Raw genomic sequence first — 20,096 nt, 5'->3', positions numbered from 1 at the left:
TAAATGTCAGTTGCCACAACTCTGACCATTTTTCTAGTTTACCTATATCATTTGCCATTTGACTTATCCCTCCTTAACCCCTTAAGGACACATGACATGCGTGACATGTCATGATTTCCTTTTATTCCAGAAGTTTGGTCCTTAAGGGGTTAAACATCAACCCTGTTACATATCTTAGTATCATCATCAAAAAGACATACCTTACCATCAAGACCGTCTGCCATATCACTAATAAAAATAACAAAGAGAATGGGTCCAGGTACAGATCCCTGAGGTACCTCACTGGTAACAAGACCATGCTTCGAATATACTCCATTGCAGGGGCGTACCTAGAGCATTTGGCACCCAGGGTGGGTCCTATTTTGGCAGTTATACTCATATGCTGTCAAATACAGTCACATACACAAAGTCCCAGGCACATAGTTACTCGCACACTGTCAAACACACAGTTACAGGCAGTCAGTTACACACAGCTACAGGCAGACAGTCACAAACACAGGCACAATTACAAGCAGAATGTAACAGTTACAGGCAGCATCACAAAGTCACAGACAGACAGTCACACACGCACACACAGTCACAGGTAGACAGTCACACAAACAGTCACAGGTAGACAGTTACACGCACAGTCTAAGGCAGTCACACACAGTCACAGGCAGACAGTCATACACGCAGTCACAGCTAGACAGTCACACAGAGAGCCACAGGCAGACAGTCACACACACAGTCACAGGCCTACAGTCACAGACGCAGTCACAGGCAGTCACAGGCATACACTCACAGACGCAGTCACACATACAGTCACAGACAGTCACACATACAGTCATAGGCAGACAGACACAAACATATTTACACACAGCACACACTCTCTCTCACTTACTGGAGTTGGAGTGGAGTCACTGAAGTCCCTCTGTGTGCAGCAGTAACAGCAGCGAGCGGAGGCTGCCTTTAGCTCCGCCCCCGCTGCTGATTTGGCTCCACCGCCAGCTATCCAAGAAGTTTCTCCTGCTCCTGTTCCCGACCCATGCGTGTGTAAGCTGTGTCAGCTGCCTGGCGCCCCTGCTGCTATGGCGCCTTGTGCAGCCACCCAGCTCATAGAACCCCAAGCCCAAACAGAGCTCTGGTGGCACCCCCTTCCTGCTGGCACCCGGGACAGACCACCCCCCCTTAGTACGCCACTGCTCCATTGACTACAACCCTCTGCTGCCTGTTATTCAGCCACTGCCTTACCTATTCAATAATATTGGAATCCAAACTTAAAGATTGCAGTTTATTGATAAGCCTTCTATGTGCAACAGTGTCAAAAGCCTTACTGAAATCTAGGTAAGCAATGTGTACTGCACCACCCTAATCTATTATTTTAGTTACCCAATCAAAAAAATCAATAAGATTAGTTTGGCATGATCTCCCTGAAGTAAACCCATGTTGTCTCTGATCTCGAAATCCATGTGATTTTAGATGTTACTTTTCCCCACTACTGAAGTAAGGCTTACTGGCCTAAAGTTGCCCGACTCCTCCCTACTTCCTTTCTTGTGAATGGGCACAACATTCACTAACTTCCAATCTTCTGGGACTACTCCTGTTAACAATGATTGGTTAAATAAATATGTTAATGGTTTTGCTACACCACTAAGCTCTTTTAATAACTTTGGGTGTATTACATCAGGTCCCATTGACTAATTGGTCTTTACTTTTCAAAGTTAAAATAGTACCTCTTCCTCTGTAAACTCACATGTAACAAATTACTAATTTTTCCTTTTTCCTCACTGAGGTCCCTTTCTTCATTTTCATCTGTAAATACCGAACAAAAATATTAATTGAGGCAGTCAGCTAGACCTTTATCCTCTTCTACATACATTCCTTCTTTTGTTTTTAATCTAACTAATCCTGGTTTTACTTTCCTTTTCTCATTTATGTATCTAAAAAATAGTTTGTCCCCCTTTTTTTTACTGACTTTGCTATTTTCTCTTCTGTGTGATTTAGAAGCTCGTATAACTTGCTTAGCCTCTTTCTGCCTCATCTTATAGATCTGTCTGTCTTCCTTACTTTTTTTTATTTTTTATATTTACACATTTGGCCACTTCTGTGGAGTACCACAGTGGTTTCCTAAATGTTTTGCTTTTACTGACAAGCCTAATGCAATTTTCTGTTGTCTTCAGTTGTGCAACTTTTAAATAATCCCCTTTCTATTGGACTCAATTTAAATTGCTCCAGTCTGATAATGACTCCTTCACACATATTCTAATTTTAGAAAAGTTTGTTTTCGATTATTTGTTAAAGGACCAGTATAGTGCCAGGAAAACATACTCGTTTTCCTTGCACTATAGGGTCTCTGGGTCCCCCTCCCGCCAGGCTCTAGGGGGTGGAAGGGGTTAAAACTTACCTGTTTTCCCTCGCCCGGCTCCCTCGGCGCGGGGAACTCTTTTCCCATCATCGGCTGAATGCGCATGCGCGGCAAGAGCCGCGCGCGCATTCAGCCAGTCCATAGGAAAGCATTCTCAATGCTTTCCTATAGACGCTTGCATCTTCTCACTGTGAAAATCACAGTGAGAAGCGCGGAAGCGCCTCTAGCGGCTGTCAATGAGACAGCCACTAGAGGCTGAATTAACCCATATGTAAACATACAGCAGAAAGGGTTAATCCTAGATGGACCTGGCACCCAGACCACTTCATTAAGCTGAAGTGGTCTGGGTGCCTATAGTGGTCCTTTAAACAAAGTATATGTTAAAAAAAATGAAAAACTATTCCCTTCCTTTGGCCATATACATACACCTTGGGTCAGACAGTGACCTTTTGGCAGTTAGTTGGTCTGATGAAGTCACTACACCGTACAGGCAGTGAAGCACGGAAGACCATAGAGACTAACTAGGGGGCATAAGGAAAGGAAAATCAAAAGAGAAAAAAAAAATTATCAGGGCCACTTTATGACTAAGGGCCTTATGCAAACTTTGTGGGACAATTGAGTGTCTTAGCTCCCTCTGGAATTACCTGCCTGTTTCGGTTTTTGGTTTTTAATTATGCATACAAATATATTTTAAATAAATAAATATATTTCCAGTACATGACCTGTGAATGTCTTCATTGCTGGTCGTGGAATTTGCTGACTCGGCTGAACAGGATGTAAAAGTGCTTATACTGTTGTGGTGACTTCAGCTCTCCTATGACATAATGTTGGTAAAGTAAAGTGTGACCAGAACTGGACACTACTGGCAAGTGTGCTCACAAAAGCTGAATAAATATCTCTCTAAATATGGTGTTTTGGGGTATAGAACATACATTTAGAAGAAGGCCTAGCATGACCTTTTTGCATAATTGTTTTAAATCTGAAAATACTTAGGGAGCCACAAACTGTTACACATGTGGACCATTGTTTTCTTCAATGTATTTTTCTTTAATATAGGTGAACGGGGTTCATGGGGAAACAAGATCTTCAGCAGCGATTCTGACACTATAGGAAGCAGCAACGATGGGAGGTCACAGGAATCTCTCACAGACAGCCCAGGTATCTGCAATCTATGTGATGTGGATTATAATGGCTTGTTAAATCTCATCTGTCATTATGTCAGCCTCTAATAGGACTAACTAGCTGTCTCACACAGTCTTTCTACCCTCTGGTGGTAAAAAAGGCAGAATACTACGAGCATCACTACTCCTGTATGTGTCGTGTTAGGTGTTGAAAAACAAAATAGAGAGCGTTGTCTTTTCAAATGGGTATTTCTATCAACGACTGGAGTTAGAGAGGCAAACCATTTCGGTACATGTGCTTTTATCTTTAGGTTACGAAGGTAGCTTGCTTGGATACAGGTGTCTCTGTCCTTTTGGAGTTTTTGAGGGAAGCTACATTGGATGTCTGCAACAATTCATAGGAAGGAGGCAGAGGTTTTGTAAATGTGATGATGAATGAATGGCCGAGTGGCTAATGTTTTGCATGGTGTTAAGTGGACAGATGGTTAGATTGGTAAATACTTTAGTATATTACAGTGGTTGTACAAAATATGGATTTTTCATGGCCAAGTGCTAGTGAAACTTGATGTTTTATAAGAAATGAATCCCCTATTGTGATGTTTTCATGCAAAGAGGAGAACATCTACAAAACGTTATATGTAATCTTCTAAAGAGGTTGATAGTAGACACATCATAATTCTCCTTTCAAACTATGCTATTTTCAGTTCACATATCTAGAAAAGTCCTTAAAGCTTCCTCTACAGGAACCATGTCCTCAGATGATCTGGATGAAAGAGATTCCAGTCATGCAGATGATGCAGGTGAGTACTCTATCCTCGGCCTCCAGTGATACAGTGCATGCTTTTTCAATGTATATGGTTTGTGTATTTTTCTATATTTTTATATAATTTATGTGGGTTACCAGACTCCATAGATGCCATGTCAGAAAATGGTTTGTCTCAGGCAAGTGCATACCTGTCTCCAGCGGCTCTTAGTCATCGTCTTCGGAGAACAAGGGTCCCCACAAAATGTCGGGACTGTGAAGGCTTCATGGTGTCTGGTGTGGAGTGTGAGGAGGTGAGAAGTTACTTAGGGCTATATGTGTCAAACTTTAAAAGAGAATAGACCCTTTGTTATCAACTTCAATCTGTCAATGAGTTTGAGTGAAATCTAATTATTGTGTTCTTTGTTATCTCATTATTACAGTGCTTATTGACCTGTCACAAGAAGTGCCTAGAGAACTTACTAATTAAATGTGGCCATCGGAGGTTGCCCCCTAAAGCTTCACTTTTTGGTGTGGACTTTGCTCAGTTTCCACGATACTTCCCTGAAGAGGTTCCCTTCATCATTGTTAAGTGCACTTCGGAGATTGAGATACGGGCTTTAGGGCAACAGGTAAAGGGCTTTGGGGCAGCAGATATTGTTGTTGTTTTTTTTTTAAACATAGTTTGTTAGAAAACATGTTTTAAACGTGTTTACTATATTTTGCTTTAAGTGCACCATCTGTTTTAGTTTTGTATGAATCATCTCTCACATTTTTAGCTATCATCTATTTCCTTAAAGGACCACTCTAGGCACCCAGACCACTTCAGCTTAATGAAGTGGTCTGGGTGCCAGGTCCAGCTAGGGTTAACCCATTTTATTATAAACATAGCAGTTTCAGAGAAACTGCTATGTTTATTAATGGGTTAAGCCTTCCCCCAAATCCTCTAGTGGCTGTCTCATTGACAGCCGCTAGAGGCGCTTGCGTGATTCTCACTGTGAAAATCACAGTGAGAGCACGCAAGCGTCCATAGGAAAGCATTGTAAATGCTTTCCTATGCGACCGGCTGAATGCGCGCGCAGCTCTTGCCGCGCGTGCGCATTCAGCCGACGGGGCGGAACGGAGGCGGAGAGGAGGAGGAGAGCTCCCCGCCCAGCGCTGGAAAAAGGTAAGTTTTACCCCTTTTCCCCTTTCCAGAGCCGGGCGGGAGGGGGACCCTGAGGGTGGGGGCACCCTCAGGGCACTCTAGTGCCAGGAAAACGAGTATGTTTTCCTGGCACTAGAGTGGTCCTTTAAATTCCAAATTGCATTATACTTGTGCTTTTAACCCCTTAAGGACACATGACATGTGTGACATGTCATGATTCCCTTTTATTCCAGAAGTTTGGTCCTTAAGGGGTTAAAAGATAAAATCACCATATGTGACCTAACTGCTAACCGACTGCAGGATATGACTAGTTAGACAGCCTGTTTAAGCCTAACCATACCTAGGGCCCAAAGCTACAGCGACAACGCTTACTACACTTAATAACCTTAAGCTACCATTACCAACCGTCTGAATAACTCACTTTAGACAGCCAGCATGTACCCAGCCAGTTTTAAGCCTGACCTAGCGATATATAGTCTAAGCATGTACACTAATGCTCATACGCTTATCTCTTGAATCGTTACTTGTTAAGCTTTTAAAAAAATGTATGCAAGTCTCTCATGCCACAACACCGTGATGTTACACTTATGAAACTGGAGCCTGCTGACGCCGTTGTGGCCATACAGGCACTGTTGTACCCACCTGCATATCAAAAATAAAGAATTAAAAAAAAAAAAAGATAAAATCACTATATAAAAAGCAGATTACTATTTCTCTGGTTTGGCTTTGTCCACTTATTGTTTATCTGGTTTGGCTTTTTCTTAGGGTCATGATTGGAGAGATGCATATAAGCCCTTTGTTGATTTGCCCATTTTTTGTTTTGTTTAGGCTTTATGTAGTTTTGTTTTTTGGTTCATTTTACACCATTTCTAACCCATACCGTTTTGTTTATTCCCTGAGTTAGGGTCTCTATCGTATCAGTGGTGCCAAGGCCCGGGTGGAGAAGTTACTGCAAGCATTTGAGAATGGGAAAGATCTGGTGGATCTGTCAGGACATTCACCACATGATATCACCAGCACTCTAAAACAGTTCCTAAAACAGGTACACTTTACCCTTATAGTAAATAGTTCCTCGTCTAGCCATGTAGAGAGATAGGCGTTATAATTAGTTAGATAGTATTTGAGTATTTAAAGAAGATTTATGGTTGATACCAAGAGTTCAGAACAGTAGATAAATTATCCAGACTGATTGATTAAAGAGGAACTGTCTTTTTCCAGGATTTTTAAGATTATATTTACATATCCCATGAATGTAACACACATCTGTGAGAGGTGAAAAATAAAATCTAACATAAATATCTTTATTCTGTCAATCATTGTTACAAGCTCTGTCCTTTACATCTGTCCTTCAGCAGCGAGATTACATACAGAGAAAAGGAGAAATAAAAAAAAAAAACTATGTTTGATATGAATTTAAAAGGGGAAAAAAAGCATCACATGAAAAATGGTTTATTATAATTTTTTAATATTCTATTAAATTTCATAATTTCCAAAGACGTGAGGGTCCCGCTACAAAGAGCTAGTTCATATCATACATATTAGAAATGGTATTTATTGCTGATTTAACTCCAATACGTTTACTGCAAATTACTAGTAACAACATAAGCCAATGTGCCTCCTTAATTAATAGAGGTTCCTCAACAAAGTTGACCAGAGAAGTCAATGTAGCCACCTAGTCTCTCTCATCCACTATGTTGGACCTTTATCCAACTCTAGATCTTGTTTTATTATTTTATTTGAGTATTTTTCCTTCACTCTAAATACTTATTATTTCTCCATGAAGTTTATGTTGATAACTATAACTTCAGACATCCATTTAGTGTTTCTGTCTCTTAAAAGTATGTTTAGGATCCCTTCCATGTTCAGTTTTTCCAACCTATATGCTGTATTTACCATACCAGCCAACATCCCATTATTGGGAGTCTAGAAAACAGGTCACTAGCTTCTTCAAAATGACTACATGCACCCATTTTTCTTATGTATGCTTAAAAAAACAAACAAAAAACACAGAAGCACTTATCTGTTAGAAAGTTACATGTGTTTTGGGGTAGAGGTAGTCACAGTTCAGATGGACCACATGGAGCACTCAAGAAACCATAGCTTAATTTTCGGACTGTAATATCAAGGGCATTAATATAGCTCACCACAAAGAAATCTAGGATATTGAACACGCAAAGTAGAAAGCAGCTTTCGCAGCTATCCTTTAGTATGTGTTACGGATTACATGAATATCTCAATATCCTTTTGATAGCATGTAGGCCATGATTCTGAATTAGCTGATAATTGAGGTCTCTCCCCCAGCTCCCCGATTCAGTGGTCTCTCCTCACCTCTACAATGAGTTTATGCTCTTTGCCCGGGAATTCCATGAAGAAAAAAAAGAAACCGAAAGTCGTAATCCCATTCAGCATATAAAGGATATTCTCTGTTGCCTTCCAGACAGTAACTATAATACGCTTCGCCATTTAACAGCTCATCTATACAGGTAGGAGAGAATGTCAGAGTGTGTATTATCTATAAAGCTGGAAAAGAGTGTATTCATTTGTATATGTGCAAATATATCTCAATGGCATTTCAGTAAAATTTCAACTTATTGCAGAAAACATCCAAAAAAGACAATACAAGTACCGGTAATTGTGATCTGCAAGAACATATAGACATCACATGATCTGCACAAAACCATGAAAAAAACGAAATGAAGTTGTTCAAACTTTCAGATAACTTTTCAAAGCCTATTATCAGCTTTCTATAAAGGACACCACTAAATAGTGCTCTAATCTGCTTAGTATGGCTTTGATTTAATATTTTTGAAAAAGTATTTCAAATACTTTAATACTTTTAATAAACCTTTAAAGTCTAAAATGTTAATATTTAGAAAAATATGTTTCGAAATGTTTACATATGTTAATACATTATTTACATATGATATATTTTGTGATGTGTTAATATTTAAAAATCATTTTAAAGGCTTATTCAAAAAGGCTTATTCAAAAATATTAAACCAAGGCCATTATGAGCTGTTCCTTCAAGGTTGGATTTTCATTTTGCAAAATTGGGATTAATGGTGAATTGAAAATGAAATTGCTAATTTTAGTAATGGAAAAAAAGCTATTTATAAGATATATTTTTTTCTAATGATGCTATTTTGACCAAAATGTGTAAAATCCTTGTCAATTATCCACATTTTCCAGTTTAGAGAATAATATTTACTCTAATAAAAAACAGGCTGTCAGGGATATAGCTGAGAAGTAGCTCTTTTTGTGCATTCAGATACTTACCTTTATCCGCCAAGATTCACTGATTAGAAATTATGAAATTGATGTTCAGTCAGTGCAAACCATGGACAACTAGCCAGATAATAACTGTGATAACCCTATTAGGGATGGCAGCAATGGAGGCTAGTTCATAGGGGAAGTGGAGTGGCACCCCCTAAGTTTGTGTTGCAAAAAAAAAAAAATTGTCAAAGTTTTTCTTATTGTAAGGACTACCGATGAGTTTGTGTTAGAAAAAAATACCTGGCTTTCATTATTATATCTGTAGTTTCAGTTCTCCCCTTTATAGAAGAATGGAGATGCAGCTGGTTTTGAGCAGGAACTGGCATCTCATGGGGTTAAGTAGGTAGAGCCCAACAAATCAGGAGGGGCAGCACCCCATTGTCAGCACTTACCTGAGCGGTCCGCCGATCTGCTGCTGCTGGGATCCGGCAGACTGCCGCTCCCACGCAGCATGAGGCTCCAGCCAGCCTTATGGACGCCGGCCGCTGTGCGCCCACCCCTTTTTATGACGTGGCGCACATGTGCCGGTGTCATGACGTTGGAAGAGCTCTAAGCAATAGAGCTCACCACACACGGACCTTTTGGGGGCATGGCTATGCTAACCACGCACCCAACCATATAAAATCCCAGTCTGCCCAAGGCACAGTGACCTGTTGTGGTTCCTAGTTTTCCTAGTGTCACTAGTTTCCCTATAGCGCGTTCTTGTCTCTCTTTTGGTATTTATTTAGTTTTGACCTGGCTTACTCTCGACTACTCTGTTTTCTGGCTTCCCTTGACCTTGGCTTGTTCTGACGTTCCTTGAAGTTTATTCTATATTCCGGCCATTCTAAGGACGGTTTAGGGACCTTCTTTCTCTCTCTATTTATTCTGGTGGGTTTTCACTCTGCGTGTTGGGTTGTACGTTACACCCACCATCTTAAAACTTCAGTAGCCATCACTTATCCACATTCTCCAGTTTAGAGGAGATGCTTCTAATCAGCCACCCCTCCCCCCCTATGCTTAGCTAAATATATTACATTCAAATCCCTTCAAACACTGCAAGAGCCGGTTCTGTGTCTATCCAGTCCGTACATAACTTCATTGGACCTTCCATCCCAGAATGAAGGCTGTATGTGAGATCAGAGTATATGATGTCTGTATATACTATTACTCGAAAAGTTGACCATGTACCTAACATTCTTGCGCTACAAGAAGTTCAGAATAACATGCACACTATCTCCCAGGTGACAACTGTTTCAGAAATTAGATCTAAGTAAAGAACCCTGTATATTAATCACATTACTGGTTACTTGAAGATTGTTGCAACATACCAATGGTTGTGAATGTGGGTGTTTTGGGAATGCATATTTGGGTTCAGTTATTCTAATGCAGTAAGTGGGTTCATGAACAGAATTTATCCATCAACCTTAATAAGAATTGTGGTGGAGCTCCTGTACTCCATCCAAGTACCTCCGCCCAATCCGCTTCCGAACCATTAGGGAGGGAGCCTGGAACGGTTCAACCCCAGTCGCCGAGGCTTGACTGGAGACTAGACCAGGCTTCAGCTCTCCTTCGAAACGGGTATCCCCTCTGCCGATACCGCTGCAGCACTTCTTCTAGGCTGGTATCGTCGCTTCTGCCTATTCCTCTGTAGCCCTTTTTCCAGGCCGGTATCCACCTCTGTCAGCAATGTGATTTCTATTGCCTTTACAAAGGCACTTGTGGCTCTCAGGCCCAAGTCTCTTGATTTATGCCAGGGCTAGAAAGATCGTGCAGCCAGCGAACAGGTCTGAAGACTCTGTTACTGGGATCCCTAAAAATCTACACAAGAAATATTTATCCTGCCTACAGAAACTGTAATATGCAAATGTACCTGAATATGCAAAGGAACAAGCCTTGCTATTCAGGTAGTGCATATAGCTGTTGCTACCAACAGGTGGCACTGTAGAGGCTCCACAGCCAAATCCACCTACTTAGTAACAAGCATCAGCAGGACAGGAGAGCACACAAAACATAACAATAAAACAACAATACACACCCTGCACCTATAATGGGTACAGGATGACTTAAACATAGGTGTAGTCCAGGGTCCTACATAAAGTGTCCATATGAAACCCCAGGTGATGGTTGTGGCGGAACCTACCACCTGTTTCGTATACTTTGCCCCGTTCATGTGTTTTTCCCTTTTTCCGTTCAGGGGTTATATACGAACGCCATCTATTCGTCTCTCGCAGAGACCACCCCTGTACCCCATTAGAATGTTCACACCAGCTACTTAAGTGCAAAACCACCAAAATTAATTAATGCTGCCCCTGGGTGGCTGCCATTTCATATAACCGAATGCACGTGGTCGGTAACAGAATAGCGGCCATCTTGTCTCCCGAACGTGGGCAGCGGAAATTGGTCATAGAGTGCCTGGAACTCTTATTGGATAGGCACTCGCACGTACCCCGGTAAAGATTAGACCGCTGCCTGTTCTATTTCCCAACTAGTTATAACTTAATAAAAAAATAAGCAGCAAAAATAAGAATATTAAATTGTTAAACTTAGTAAGAGTTTCACCATTCACAGCCTTAAATATTCTCTTGCTATTCACTGCATTTATATTTTAGAACTTATGAATATTTAACTTGTCTGTACATAGCAGTGGGTTGTATCTGCTTGTTTTTTTGTTTTGTTTTTCCCTTCCCTTTTTTTTTCCTTCTCTTTCACGTTCTCTCCCCTTATCTTCCTGTTTTTCGCTGCCTTTTTTCTTATTTTTCACATAAAGAAAAAGAAAAATTCTATTAAATCAGGCAAATTAGTCACTGAATTACCACAATTCTTGTTTGGACTGCAACGCTTTGGCAAGTTGTGTAGAAAACACTGCTGAGTATCACTTTTTACTGTCTCCCCTCTTATCGGCTTCTCGGTTTGGTGTTAACATCGTACTTTCCATAACCGCGTGGTTCGCTTGCCTTCTCTGTTCGAATTTGTCCTTTTGCCTCACATTGCAGTTCCCCTGCACCTCGCATATCGTGTCACTGCTCCACTCCCTTAGTCGAACCTCACCTCACGGCGTGTGCGTGCGTCAACACTTCATCACGTCTAGGACACCAAGGCTTTGGCCCGCCCCTAATCCAAATAAACATTTTCCTCATTCACACAGATGCTTCTATGTTTGGATTAGGATCAGTGCTGAGCCAGAGTGGGTATGATGGCCGAGAACATCCAGTAGCTTACCTCAGCAGAAAACTACTACCCAGGGAGGTGAGCTATGCTGCCATCAAAAAAGGAGTGTCTGGTGGTAGTGTGGGCCCGTAAAAAGCTACAGTCATACATTTATGGACAACAGTTTACCTTACTCAGAGATCACAACCCGTTGGTATGGCTTAACTTGGTTGCTGGAGACAAAGCCAGGCTATTACGTTGGAGCCTGGCATTACAGCTCTATGACTTAACCATTCATTATAGACCCGGTAATTAGAATGGGAATGCCGACTGGTTATCACGACAGACAGAACTGGAGAAATGATCTGTGAGTACTGTCCCGGACATCCCCAAGCCGATCCATGAGGATCAGACTGTGTATGCCGGCTTGTGGTTAAGGGAGACCTGTGTGGTGGAACCTACCACCAATTTCGTATACTTTGCCCCTGTTCGTGTGTTTTTCCCTCTTTCTATTCAGGAGTTATTATATACGAACACAATCTATTCGTCTCCCGAACGAAGACCACCCCTGTACCACATTAGAATGTTCACACCAGCAACTTAAGTGCAAAACCACAAGGGAAGTGATTAATGAATGCGGCCCCTGGGTGGCCGCTATTTCATATAACCGAATGCACATAGTCGGCAAAAGAATGGCGGCCATCTTGTCTTACGAACGTGGGCAGTGGCACTTGGTCGTTGAGTGCCTTGAACTCTTTTCGGCTAGGCCCTCGCATGAACCCCGGTAAAGATTAGACCATTCTATCCTGTTCTATCCGTTCTATGCCTGTTCTATTACCCGACCACCTATATGAACGACGTTTGGGAGATATGAAATGAGATATTCATACCCTGAAACTGAGATTCCTTTGCATGGTGTTCGCACAGAAACCCCTGAACAAAGACCGGCCAAGGCCCCTATTTCCCTGGAACTGTTTTGGGCTAGCGCCTCGTGTCCGGCCGGTCAAAACTTTACCCTGGTGGCATTCCAGTTTCACCAAACTGATCTGAGTGATATTTGGATATGTTATACACTCAGATCAGGGCTATCCGGGATATTACTTTTGTGGAGTTCCTAGTTATGGTGGGGGCACTTTTTGGGTACTGTATATTTTGTATGGATTTTCTGTACTTGACAGATAATTGGATTTTAGGTTTTTCTCACGCAATTATCTCTCAGGCACACAGGATCTTGGGATTGAAACCCCCGTTTTATTGTATTGGAGACCCCATGTAGGAGTCTGTGCATAAAAGCCGTTTGTGGCCAGAATTAAAATCAGTTGACTCCCAGAACTATGTTTCATCTGGTTACTGAGGGAATGGATGTCTGAATGCTTTAATGGTTCCAAAGTGGCTGAAGGAAGGAATTAGCGGAGGTAATCAGTCTGGTCCGCTACAATGGTGACTACCATCACAATAATAAATCAATAAATATAACAAGATGGAATGAACCTTAAAAATGTTATTGAAATAAATATTAATGAAGTGGACTGTATGTGTATATATATATATATATATATATATATATATATATATATATATATATATATATGGAAAATTAAGTAGATATTTCCACAAAGGAATATGGGGATTGATTGTTCCACTATCATTGTAACATGAATAGGGTGTATATATAATTCATTTAGAGTGTGTATTTTCGAGGATAGTGTTCTCTGGTTTAGTTTGATTAAAATGTACTGTATATTGCAATAGTATTGTTACCATTATCTCTTTCATCGTACAGTTGTATCATACAAATACATGACAATAAGGAACAATGCAGTCATTAGTTAAAGCAGATCTGTCACTTTTGAGGGGTTTTACATGTTTTGCAAAGACCCAAAAATTTAGATCTCTGGTTAGGGTCAAGTGGGCGAGGGGTGCAGTGGAGGTAAGTTAAACTTACCTGAAGCTGTTGTTCATGGCCATTACCATCTTATTCCTATGGTCTATATCGGTTCCTAAAGCTTCATTTGTCCGGAGCCGCGTCATTGATGTACTCTCAGCCATCCGCGAGAGCACAACACTGAGGTTTATTCAGGAGCAAGACCATGAATGAATGACCGTGATGAGACTACAACGCAGTCAGCATCAGTATTTCATAAAGAGCTTAATAAAAATAAAGATCTAAAGATCTTAGTGCTGAGAAGTAACAGAGGCACTTTAATGCAGTCCACGTGTACAGTTACTTTAGTCTATATGAAGTTCAGGGGTTAATCCTTTAACAGCTGTGTTGATGCCCCTCAAACGTTTCTTTGTTGCATTTCCAGAGTTTCACAACGATATGAAGAAAACAAGATGAATCCTAACAATCTAGGGATTATCTTTGGGCCAACACTCTTTCGTCCATCTCCTGGACTAGACATGCCAATGACCTGTCTTATAGATTCTGGGTACCAGGCACAGACTGTGGAATTTCTCATTAATAACTATGAGAAAATCTTTGGCATGGATGAACTTCCTTCAAGTGGGAGCCACTCAGGAGAGGAGCGGTCAGAGGCAGAAATGGGAGGAATAGGAGAAGCATCCAAAAGGGTAAGATTAGGATTTTGTATATGCATTATGAGAGATGAATTAATGGCCCTAATAATGTGTTTGTACACAATGGATACCCAAATGTGTGTTGTACAATGGAAAATGTGTATTATTGTTAAACACTAATATTTATAAAGGACCACTAAAGGTACCCAGACCAGTTCATCAATGAAGTGGTGTGAGTGCACTTGTCCTGTTATTTTAACCCTTTAATGTAAAACATTGCCGTTTTGTAGACACAGCAATGTTTACATTTAACGGTTAAATATACCTCTAGTGGTTGTCTTCCTGACAGTCACTAGAGTCACTTCCTACTCCAGTACTGAGTCAGACTCTTAGCAGCGTTTGATTGGAGGAGTGTGTGTATCTCTTCCCTAATGCTTCTCGATGAGAAGCATTGGATTGGGGGAGATCATAGAAGAGTCAGCAGGCATGCTGATCAAGACAAAGGCGGAGCAGGTAGCTGCAGTGGAGGTGTCTGATCCCTGGACATGAGGTAGGTCATTTGTATTAAACGTAACTTTGCAAACACTGGATGTGGGTGGACATAGATCACAGAAACAGAAGGAATTTGATGTTTTGGAGAAAAAAAAACTGTTATTTTTGGCACTATAAGTTCCCTTTAACTCACTATAATTTTACTTATATTTCACAGCTAATCTCTAGGATATTTTCCAGTGGTGCATATATAGAACAATATCTGAAATAAAATGGTGCTCACTGTATCCAATTAAACAGAAAAGAATCAAACTCACACAAAAGGAGCACATGCAGTGGCGTACATACCAGGGTCGCAGGGGTCGCGGCTGCGACCGGGCCCGGCCCACCAGGGGGCCCGGCCGCCCCTGCGACCCGGTATGTATGTCACTGGGCCAGCCTCTTCTCCTGGGGGGCCCAGGAGCCGGCCACCTCCGGGCTCCCCCGAGGCTGGCCCTGCTTACACCCGGCTGGCCGGTCCTGCGGGCGCGCGAGGGAGCACTCTCCCCTGAGTGTTTCCTCTTCAGCTCCCTCGCGCACCGCAATGATACCGGAGCCGGAAGATGACGTCATCTTCCGGCGCCGGTATCAGTACGCGGCGAGCGAGGGAGCTGAAGAGGAAGCACTCAGGGGAGAGTGCTCCCTCGCGCGCCCGCAGGACCAGCCAGCCCGCCGGGTGACCGCCCCCCCAGGAGCCCAGCAGCACCACTGGACCCCAGGGAATCCCCTCAGCACTCCAAAAGGTAAGGAGGCTGGGGGGATTAAATAATAATAAAAAAGAATGTTAGTGTGTGTGTGTGTGTGTGAGTGTTAGTGTGTGTGTTAGTGTTACTATGACTGTTAGTGTGTGTGTTACTGTGAGTGTTAGTGTGTGTGTTAGTGTTACTGTGACTGTTAGTGTGTGTGTTACTGTGAGTGTTAGTGTGTGTGTTAGTGTTACTGTGAGTGTTAGTGTGTGTGTTAGTGTTACTGTGAGTGTTAGTGTGTGTGTTAGTGTGAGTGTTAGTGTGTGTGTTAGTGTGAGTGTTAGTGTGTGTGTTAGTGTTACTGTGTGTGTTAGTGTTACTGTGAGTGTTAGTGTTACTGTGAGTGTTAGTGAGTGTGTCTGTTGAGTGTGTGTCTGCTAGTGAGTGTCAGTGAGTGTGTTACTGTGTGTGTCTGTTACTGAGTGTGTTTGTGTTAGTGAGTCTGTTTGATGTCTGTTAGTGAGTGTGTGTTTGTCAGTGAGAGTGTATGTTTTGTGAGTGAGTGTGTATGTATGTCTGTCTGTCGCTGAGTGTGTCTCTGTCAGTAAATGTGTGTGTCTGTTAGCTAGTGTGTATGCGTCTGTTCGTGAGTGTGTGTGTGTGTGTCTTCAGCACTTACCTTTCTCCAGCGCCGGACTCCCTTGGCGCTGGGGATCCCTCCGCCTCTCAGCTCCGAATGCGCATGCACAGCAAGAGCCGTGCGCGCATTCAAACCGCCCATAGGAAAGCATTACTCAATGCTTTTCTATGGACGTTCAGTGTCTTAGAATCGCGGAAGCTCCTCTAGCGGCTGTCAGTGAGACAGCCACTAGAGGCTGGATTAACCCTCAGTGAAACATAGCAGTTTCTCTGAAACTGCTATGCTTTCAGCTGCAGGGTTAAAACTAGAGGGACCTGACACCCAGACCACGTCATTGAGCTGAAGTGATCTGGGTGTCTGTAGTGGTCCTTTAAGTGTGTGCGCATCTGCATGCACTGGTGTACATACCGCGGTCGCAGGGGTCGCAGCCCTGCGACCAGGTGCCTGCCGCCATGTGTTGCGGCCCCGGCCCGCGCAGAGTAAGCGTGCGGGGGCCCCATAGGTCATGTGTACGCCACTGAGCAGATGTATTGTTCTACTTTATCTGCAAAGAACTTATTGCTCAATAAGACATAGTATTTCAGATCTTCCCTTCAGACTACTAGTTCTTAACCTCTTGGTCAGATCCCAAATTAGATCAACTGGGTCTCAATTTGTCTCACTAAGTGCATTGTCTGCATCAAACCCTAGGCAAAAAAATACCCATAATTGGTTGTTTACTGTAGACGCACTGCTACACCCATTTGAAACCGGGAGGAGTATAATTAAGGTATTTTGCAATATGTGTAGTGATTAATGATATATATGTTTTACTTTCAGAGTTCGATGGAAGGTGGTCACTTGAGCACCGACACTTCAGGTAACATGCCATTGCTGAGGAAACCGTAATGCCCCTGAAAATGCAAATAGAGACGAGTCTAGGTTTTCAGAGGAACCCATTGCAAAAACAATTAGGGAGACCCATCTGCAACAAAAGTGATGAAGTAAACCTTTAAAGAGACATGACATAGTTTTGTTTGAGACAGTTTATATCTTTGCCCCAGTAAAAAATATTTGTTAAGTGTTGAATGAAATATGATGTAGAGCATATAAAGGCATCTTTATCTCTGCTCTGTGAACGTGTTAATGAATACAGCAGTCTTCAGTGGCCCCATTTCCTTATTTCAGTGGCCCCATTTCCTTATTTCAGTGGCCCCGTTTCCTTATTTCAGTGGCCCCATTTCCTTATTTCAGTGGCCCCATTTCCTTATTTCAGTGGCCCCGTTTCTGCTCTTCATTACTGGCTGCTCCCTTCATGGCTACATCTGTGTGTGTATTAAGTCATGGGAGTGTGCATCATTAGCATCAGATGCCTTTCTGTGTCTCAACCAAATTTGTGCAGTTGAGGTAAATAGTTTTGTTTGTAACCTTACACAGTTTTACCCCAGTACATGTTTCTCTACTGTTAACCAGGAGATTAAAAAGAGAAAGTCAAATAAGTTATAATTAGTTAATCTGCACCCCAAGCAAAGTGATGCTTAGACCAAGGTCTCCAAATTGTTGAGCCCCAGATGTTTTAGAAAGGTATAGTCTTACACTTCTCTATTTTTGTACCTGTGGAACTGTAGGTATTCACTGGACAATTTAGCACCCCACCAACATTAAAGTAACCTTACTAAAACATTTATCTGTAAGAATTATAGGGGAATTTTGGCACGCATTTCATGTAATTGAGAAAACTCTACACAAAAATCTCTACCGTCACCAATTTGGCTTGTAATTACTTTAATAATGTTTGAATGTCCATTGCCAGTGACATTTTTTATTTGTAGCTTTATACCTCCTAACACTGTAAGGTATAAAAGCAGAAAGTGAGGAGTTACAGGTGAAAAGGCAGCATGGTAGTGAAGAATGACTTATATCATAAAAAATGGAGTATGTCTGCTTAACACAGTAAGATAACTTGTCAGATACTAGTCAGGCAAGCAACCACATTGAAATAGTTAAACTTTGGGATTTCCATCCTGGATCTTAGACATTTAGGACTTTTGAAGGTATGTGACTTTCCATAGACATTAATTATTTTTATTAAATATAATCCGCTGCAGGGAACAGGGAGATTCACTTGCAAGAATGCTATTCCCCTATTAATACATACCTGTCAAAAAATACAGTTAACACAGATACTTATCCAATGCTGCTGCAATATGATTGTGTCTCTGCTATGATTTATTGACCTCTTCAAAAGGTCTCAAATGAACAGATGTAAAATTCTCGACTACCTTTTTATTAGGGCTGTTAGGTCAGTTGTGTACTACTACAATTATTTCCCTAATCAAGACTTCACATATTACTAATGTCCTAAGTGGATTTTAGCTGTTAATGAGATTGCACTAAAAATCAATTAGCAGGCTAGATTTTTTTTCCCCTTGACTCAGGAGAGTAACTAAACAATCGTTATGTTGGCAATTGAAAACTGAACTTGCAAAATTAAGATCAAGATGATTGATTTGGAAATCAATGGAAGTCAATAGAACCCCTCAATTAACTACTGGTTGGTTGCACCAAGCTCAAAATTAAAATTGACCCAAATTATTCATTATTTAGACAACTTTCTGATATGTCACCTTACTGATTATCAGTATCCAAAAATTAAATGGCACACACTATTCCAGCATCCATATGGTACCAACAGGCCAGAGTACCTCCTTCAATCAATTGCAATCAGGATGGACAAGGCACAAAAAACAGTGTTTAGGTACCTTTATTCAATCCTTTTTGGATGATGATTCATCCCTCAAGAGGCTTCGATGGGTCAAGGTTTTGTGCAAAGTGGGTTGGATACTGGTACCCTAAACACATTTTCACTTTTTGGTCCATTCTGTCTGTACCTTACTAATTAATATCCACCGTAGTCACAGATATTAATCTAATGTAATGTTAACTTTTCTTCCAGATCTAGATGAAAGGCAAACTGATAGAACACAGAGGGTAACAGACGAGGAACCAGGGTCTGAAAATGCAATATCTTCCAGAGCTCACTTTAGTCGACAACCAGTCAAAGTTGGACGTGCAGAACAGTCTGGCAGTCATGAACCAGAAGCTGGTGATGAATCTGGTGATGAATAGTGAGAAATAAAAATTGATAAAGAAAGACGAGGCTATTTCTTCATTATAACTCCTCAATAAAGACTAGGGCACAGACATGACAGGGTAAAGACAAATAAAAGAAATAAGAGCAATGTATGTAGGTTACAGTATTGATAAAAATAACATGTCTAGAACCATTGAATGATCGGGTCAAAGTTGGGTATGAAAATGGGAGGTTTAATACTCTGTGAGGTACAGGTATTGCACCAGAAATACAAATGATGAGATGTATTGCATAAATAGAATTAAAGCTGGTAGACAAATGAGAGGGAAACAAGAGAAATACCAATTGCCCCCTATCTCATATATTTGATGTAAGGGAATAAAGTAGGATGTATGGACCACAAAAAGAGGAGACAGAAAGACATCCACTGCAGGTAACAATAGGGGGAAGAGTATAAACACTTGTCTGCAGGGACATTTAAATGGTAGTCCAACAGATAGAGGAAATAGAAAAATGTAACCAAACATAAGGAAAGAGGGGATGGTATTTTAGCAATGATGGAGATAATGATGTAGATATTATAGAAATTACGTGGTGAGGCAAGTTTAGAAGGCTTCTAAAAAAAATTTTTTGGAAAAGGATTTCATGAATGAACAAAAGCAAAACTCGGATTGAAAAAGGCTGGACACTACTAGACGGAATCTTGATGAATATTCTAGCTGATCTATGTGAGACTGGATGCCTCAGAATGTATGCTCTATTGGTAGGAACCTCATAATGTCTGTATGCCCATTGCACTTAATGTAATATGCTCAATATAATATTGTCTAATTTGTAGACTGTAGACCGTAATATACTTTTTATGTTAAATATAAATATATTTGTATAAT

At 41.3% G+C, this 20,096-nt stretch overlaps 1 protein-coding gene across 5 annotated transcripts in view; it reads left to right on the top strand.

The window, feature by feature from the left end:
• The window catches only part of GMIP (GEM interacting protein), a 122,163-nt gene extending 102,789 nt beyond the window's left edge, over positions 1-19,374 (top strand). For 4 of the 5 annotated variants that reach the window (XM_063449213.1, XM_063449211.1, XM_063449215.1 and 1 more), the window contains 9 exons: positions 3,401-3,502; positions 4,170-4,265; positions 4,370-4,521; positions 4,651-4,839; positions 6,259-6,396; positions 7,656-7,837; positions 14,066-14,330; positions 16,953-16,992; positions 19,069-19,374. In XM_063449213.1, the coding sequence (XP_063305283.1) occupies positions 3,401-3,502; positions 4,170-4,265; positions 4,370-4,521; positions 4,651-4,839; positions 6,259-6,396; positions 7,656-7,837; positions 14,066-14,330; positions 16,953-16,992; positions 19,069-19,241 (1,337 nt within the window). In that variant the 3' untranslated portion in view covers positions 19,242-19,374. The remainder of the gene's footprint in view (positions 1-3,400; positions 3,503-4,169; positions 4,266-4,369; positions 4,522-4,650; positions 4,840-6,258; positions 6,397-7,655; positions 7,838-14,065; positions 14,331-16,952; positions 16,993-19,068) is intronic. The other variant, XM_063449212.1, reaches the window with a different exon arrangement.
• The last annotated feature ends 722 nt before the right edge of the window (positions 19,375-20,096 follow it).

Source organism: Pelobates fuscus, chromosome 3 (genome assembly GCF_036172605.1).
Source record: "Pelobates fuscus isolate aPelFus1 chromosome 3, aPelFus1.pri, whole genome shotgun sequence".
Lineage (NCBI taxonomy): Eukaryota > Metazoa > Chordata > Amphibia > Anura > Pelobatidae > Pelobates > Pelobates fuscus.
This window is presented reverse-complemented; position numbering and strand designations above follow the sequence as displayed.